General features: G+C 44.6%; 1 protein-coding gene across 7 annotated transcripts in view; it reads left to right on the top strand.

Annotated features, from left to right (window-relative positions):
* RUBCNL (rubicon like autophagy enhancer) overlaps nucleotides 1-4,869 on the top strand; it is a 55,694-nt gene extending 50,825 nt beyond the window's left edge. For all 7 annotated transcript variants that reach the window (XM_017862075.1, XM_017862076.1, XM_017862071.1 and 4 more), the window contains 3 exons: nucleotides 1,212-1,365; nucleotides 1,979-2,069; nucleotides 3,326-4,869. In XM_017862075.1, coding sequence (XP_017717564.1) covers nucleotides 1,212-1,365; nucleotides 1,979-2,069; nucleotides 3,326-3,438 — 358 coding nt within the window. In that variant the 3' untranslated portion in view covers nucleotides 3,439-4,869. The remainder of the gene's footprint in view (nucleotides 1-1,211; nucleotides 1,366-1,978; nucleotides 2,070-3,325) is intronic.
* Nucleotides 4,870-5,861: the final 992 nt, after the last annotated feature.

Below are 5,861 nucleotides of genomic sequence, written 5' to 3'. Positions count from 1 at the left end.
GATGGGGTTTTCACCAGGTTAGCCAGGATGGTCTTGATCTCCTGACCTCATGATCCGTCTGTCTCTGCCTCCCAAAGTGCTGGGATTACAGGCTTGAGTCACCGCGCCTGGCCAGGAGCATGTGTTCTATAGTCATTTGGTTTTGAGCCTTTGCTTCATGACCTTGGCATGGCATTGGTCTCAGGGCCTCGGTTCTTTCATCCACAACATGTAACAATACCTATACTTCCTACCTTGTGCAAAAATTATTGAATATCCATTCTGGGCTTCAGATAAAAAAAAATTGGTAGATCTGTGTTAAGTCCAGGGGGATGGTCAGCACAAACCAATCATTGCTGCACTGAATGCTAGACATGTGTCAGGGCACCATGAGGATACAAACAGAGGCAGCATTTAGCTCAGGAGTGACGTGGGGTAGAGAGCAAGCAAGGATTCCAGGAGAAAAAGGCTGAGCTTAAGAGTAAGGTGGAGCAAAGAAGAGGGATTGGGGATTCTTCAGGCAGAGGATGCCGCAGGAGTGGGCACCTCAGGCTGGGTGGAGAATTGAAGAGAATTTGGCATTGTAGCATGCCAAGTCCAGTGTAGGGCATGGCTGTTTTGGAAGTGCAGGAAATAGTGCTTCTCCTAGCCATTTAGAGAATTCAGGTCGACACCTGCTGGCTTTGGAGAAGATTAAGTTTTGAATGCCCTAGGGACCATGACCACTGGCCGTTAGCTGCATGAGCCTTAAGCTCGGTGCCTGACTTGAGCGTTTGGAAGTCAGGCTTGCTGGGTGAGTGAGAATTCTCCCAGCTGAGCCGATAGACCATTAGGCTGATGGACTTGAAATATAGCTGGAAGAAATAAGATAGGAATTTTGATTACTTGGTAATCAAAGGGTACTAGGTACACCTTCTTTAAGACTTAACAAACTAATGCTCAGTTTTCTTTTGCTCCATGTGTGCATGGGCAGGCTGTAAGAGATATGTGTCTCTGCTTATTCAGCTTTTTGAAATCAGCTTTCATGGAATTTTAACTTCCTGGCTTCCAAGCAAACTTGCAAAATGTAGAATGCTGGCGAGCATGGCTCACTGTTGTTCTTGGAGCTATTTGTTTTTTAAATTGAGTTAAAAAAATTAAGCGTGAGTGCCAAGAGAAAACAACTGGCCCCATTCTTTCCCGGCCTCTGTGTGGGTGGGTTTCTGAATTCCTCTTTGTTTCCTCTCTGGCAGTGCATTAAAGGAGTTTGAGCAGGTGCCGGGACACTTGACTGATGAGCTCCACCTGTTCTCCCTTGAGGACCTGGCCAGGATCAAGAAAGGGCTGCTGGCACCCTTACTCAAGGTCATTCTGAAAGCTTCCCTTGCACACGTGGCCGGCTGCGAGGTGAGGGTGCACCGGGAGCAGATGCGTTCCCGACGCACAGGGCATGTGCTGGGTGTTCCGCACTTCATTTCACTCTCACAAACCCTGAGGGAAGTGCCAGTGACCTAGTTAGAGATGAGAAAACTGAGGTCAGACCTGTGAAGTAGCAGCTGAGATCCCCCTGCGGGTAAGTGGCAGAGCCGGGATGCAAGCCTGGACCAAGGGACTTCGTCTGGGTGCCCAGTTCTGCTCAAGGCCCACTCTGCCCTGAAGTGCCAGATATAGTCATGTGGAACCTGGATTCAATGGAACAGGAAGCTCTGTGTCTCGAAGGATTGAAGAACTGTAGTGCAGCAATGAGAAATGAAATTAGATCGTTGCAGAGTGCATGTTTACAATTGGGCCCTTACTCTGGTACTTTAAAACTGCTTTGATGTGGAATTGGATGACCTTATATTTTTTTCTTTTTTTTTTGATTCTGATCCATTCATTGCTGCAAAACACAACATCCTTTTCTTTCTAGAGGCTGGAATCATAGACATTCAAACACTAATGTTTATAAAGTTCTGTAATAGTGAAAACTCAGCTTCTCCATCAAGCGAAGGTTGTAACTTTTTGATGTCTTCTTTTACAGCTGTGTCAAGGAAAGGGCTTTATTTGTGAATTTTGCCAGAATACGACTGTCATCTTCCCATTTCAGACAGCAACATGTAGACGATGTTCAGGTATCTTAATAACTTAATAACATAAGCTTAATAATAGCTTCACTAATTAACTAAACTAAGTTTAGTAACTTAAACACAAAATTAACTTAAGCTGAATGATAGCTTAATAATTTAAGCACAGTTATTTAAAGTACAGTCATGCTGGTGTATGCTTGTATGTTGGATTGGAGATAATGAAGTTTTGGGCACAGAAGGAGGAGTATTTGGGTGGGGCAGGGATAAAGGATGATATCTTCTGGTGCAGGGTTTGGATAGAGGAGATGGTCCCTTTGTTGCCTATGCCCACCTCTCTGTCTTGTAATTGGATCAGTCATGCCCAGTGGCGAAGTCCCTGGCTGCTTTTGCACCACAGAGGCAGAGCTGAGTAGCTATTATAGAGACCACATGACCCACAAGGTCTAAAACATTTGCTATCTGGCTCTTTACAGAAAAGGTTGCCGACCCTTCTATGGTATTAGTGCCTGAGAGAATCCCGTGTTCTGTAAACTCTGTTTCATGGGAGAGATCCTGGTAATGAACTCTACCTTCACCCTTAATAGGGGCATATCCACCTCTCAGGCCACTCCATTGTTGTCTCTCCAACCCTTTAGGCAGTGTTGCAGGACTGGCTCCCCAGCAAAGAGACTCTGGGGCAGAGATTTGCCAGAAAAAGTTTCATGTTCCTCAACTTAATACCTGTGGCAGTGTGCAGGCAGTAAGACTGGGAGAGGGAGAAGTTGAACAGTGGTGGGTTGCAGTGGAGCCCTCAGCTCATATCATGGGGAGCTCTGGAGTTTGGTGGCCTTTCAGCATTGTTCCAAACTGGGGACAAATTGGGGCCAGCCTTCTCACTACGTAGTGATCCGTCACTGAATGCAGGCTGGTGCCAGGCACGGGGCATGAGCTTGGACAAAGCAGCTTTCTCGATGTAGGGCCATTTCTAGAGAAACAATGTGGCTTCCCAGCAGTTATCAGCCACCAGCTCTCTTGGCAATTGGGGAAACGGCTGCCTCGGTGCTTGAGCAGATCCAGGGGACACTGCGGCGTCCATTACATCAGGCTCTCTGAGCCTCCTGTTCATGACCTGTTGGAAGAGTCCAACAGGTCTGCTGAAACGTGACCTACTGAAACGTGAGTTTCAGCCTGGCTGGTTTCTTTTTAGAGACTCTGGGTTCTGAATTCAGACCCCCTCCCTCCCTAGGATGGAGATGAATGTCTGCAGAAATGTGAGAAAACAAGATAGCCTGTTTGCTGACGGCTGTCTTCCTTGCTTGCAGTGTGCAGGGCTTGCTTTCACAAACAGTGCTTCCAGTCCTCCGAGTGCCCCCGGTGTGCGAGGATCACAGCTAGGAGAAAACTTCTGGAAAGCATGGCCTCTACAGCAACATGATGCCCCTGAGTATTGTGAAAAAGACTGTTCAACATGCCTTATGATAACATCGATTTGTGTCCATTATTGGTGACATTGTTTTAGATTTCTGGTATTGTATATTAAGGAAAAAGATGCTCTATATTCTCTTTATTGCATATACTTAATGTTTCAAAAGAATGCAGAATCTGTGATTAAGCACAGGGTTGATAGTAGTGGTTTTGTTTACAAATGTTCTGTTTTGGCTGCTATTGGTTTTTTAAAGAGGTTTTTTATACTTTTGTATTTGAATAGTTATGTTTAACTGATGTTGAGCCAGTGTGTGTGTGTGTGTGTGTGTGTGTGTGTGTTTGTGTGTGTGTGTCTGTGTGTGTGTACCTATGTGAATTGTAACTGACAAGATGAATTACTCAATTTCTCTCCCTCTAATGCTTGTTTGATGAAACTGCTTGGTTCTTCCAGTGAACAAAAATATGACCCCAAATCTGTTTGTTCTGGCTTTTATTTCTTCAAGAAACAGACTTCCACTTAAATGCCATTTTGTGATTGTGTCAATCATACACATTTTATTTACTCCAGAGTTTGACTAGAGAGTACACATTTCTTCTGCAGGTTTATTTCATGATGAGTTGGAGTTGCTCAGCAGAGCCATCCCAAAGACGTCTGCTGAAGTGCAGTTTGAAGCAGCCGCCTCTAGATGGCGTTCTTTCAGGTGGCACAAATCGAACCTGTATTGGTCGTCTTTGTTCCACATGCTGTAATGTCAAGGGATACAGGAGTAGAACTCCATCCCTGCCCTCGAGGATCTTGCTTTATAGATGTAAAACTGAACATAAGGTATTTGCAGATTTAAACAAATTGGGGGAAATAATGAACAGTGTGATTCTAGTAATAACATTAAAATCATAGACATCGACTAATAAGGTTAAATGAATCACAAAACCTTTATGAATTTCTTTTTCCTAGTAGTTCTTATATGTTTTCCTGAAACATGTGAGCCTATTCTTTTTTCTTCTACTTTCTATATACTTTCTCCTACTTGAGAAAGGGGCGTTGAGGCTGGGTCCCTTCATGGTATATCTTTAGACTGAACGGTTTTCAGCCTAGGGCTTGGATGTTATATTCCCTGGGATTCACATGCCCTAACTAGACCTACCTTGATTTTCTCAGACAGCACAGGCAGGCAACGAAGCATTACAGATGGTCCCCTAACTCCATCCAGCCGTGTGTATGTGTGTGTGTTATTCAATGGGATAGTATTGAGCACATGAAAGAAATGAATGACTTCTGTCAGTCTCTTTTCATTCAGTCTTCTCATTCTGTCAGTGTGTTCTCATCCGTGATGCTTCTGCCAGAACTGTGCTCACATTCATCATTTAAGCCAGATCTTTTTTAACTATTATAGAAGTGTAGGCACACAGAATAAATAAAACCAGATTTCAAACAATGTTTCATTCTTGCCCATTGCTCATGTTCTCTATTAGGAATCAAGGGTAAGAGGAGTGGTATGTTCACATTCCTTTTTGAGGTAAATGTCTATATCTCCATTTACAGGCGCGGAAACAGGCCTAGAAAAGAGAAATAACTTTCCTCGGTTCCCAAGGAAGTGCATGATGGAGCTGGGGTTGGCATTCAAGTCCACCTGCCTCCAAAGCCCATGCTTAGCCCCTGCTTCTTTTGTAGTGTCTTTTCGAGACAAAGGAGTAAAAACAACCTTAACTGGTAAGTGTTGCTCGAACCTGCAGAACTGGCATTGGGCGGAGTGTTTTCTCACCTCAGTGTTGATTTCAGGCAGCTGCTGTGGCTCGAGCGTGGCTTGAAGGGCTCTGTGCTCGGGCTTTGTGTGTTTGTAAGGCACTGATGAGCCTGTGTGTGTTACGTATCTTTGATATTGAGGAAGGGTGCATAGCAGTTGCTAGGAAGTGATGCTTTTGATTTTTTATTTTGAGGAAGAATGAGGTCATTTAAATAACTGCAGTATGGGATTTGTCTGAGACTTTGTTCCTCTCCAATGTGGTAATAGAGGCTTCTTCCCAGGAAGACACTTGTTATGGAAGTGATCTTCAGCCCACATGGAGCACCCCGTAGGGAAGTGATTAGTTGTGGCATAGATAGCTGTTTAATGGGTCTTCCTGATTGTGAGGGTTTTCTGTTCAATTCTTCCTTGGCTGCTGGAAAGAAGACAAATGCCTGGTCAGACCATTACCCGCTGTGAGGCATCAGTTGCAGTGCTGTAAAGGTCAGTGATTCATTTTCTGCCTCTACACTCTTCACATGGGCAATTCCAGTAGTGTGTCATTTACAGTCGTGATTCTCAACTGCAGAGAGGAAGTTATACCATCTCGAGGCAGAGGCTATAGGATGCGGAGGGGCGAGCCATCCCCAAGACGTCTGGTGTGTTGACCTGGGTGAGAATTATTGGCCACAGCTTCAGATTAGATCCT

The sequence above is a fragment of the Rhinopithecus bieti genome, unplaced genomic scaffold, assembly GCF_001698545.2.
Source record: "Rhinopithecus bieti isolate Rb0 unplaced genomic scaffold, ASM169854v2 scaffold_61533, whole genome shotgun sequence".
NCBI classification, from domain to species: domain Eukaryota; kingdom Metazoa; phylum Chordata; class Mammalia; order Primates; family Cercopithecidae; genus Rhinopithecus; species Rhinopithecus bieti.
The sequence above is the reverse complement of the archived record's forward strand: the minus strand, read 5'-3'. Positions and strand labels throughout refer to the sequence as shown.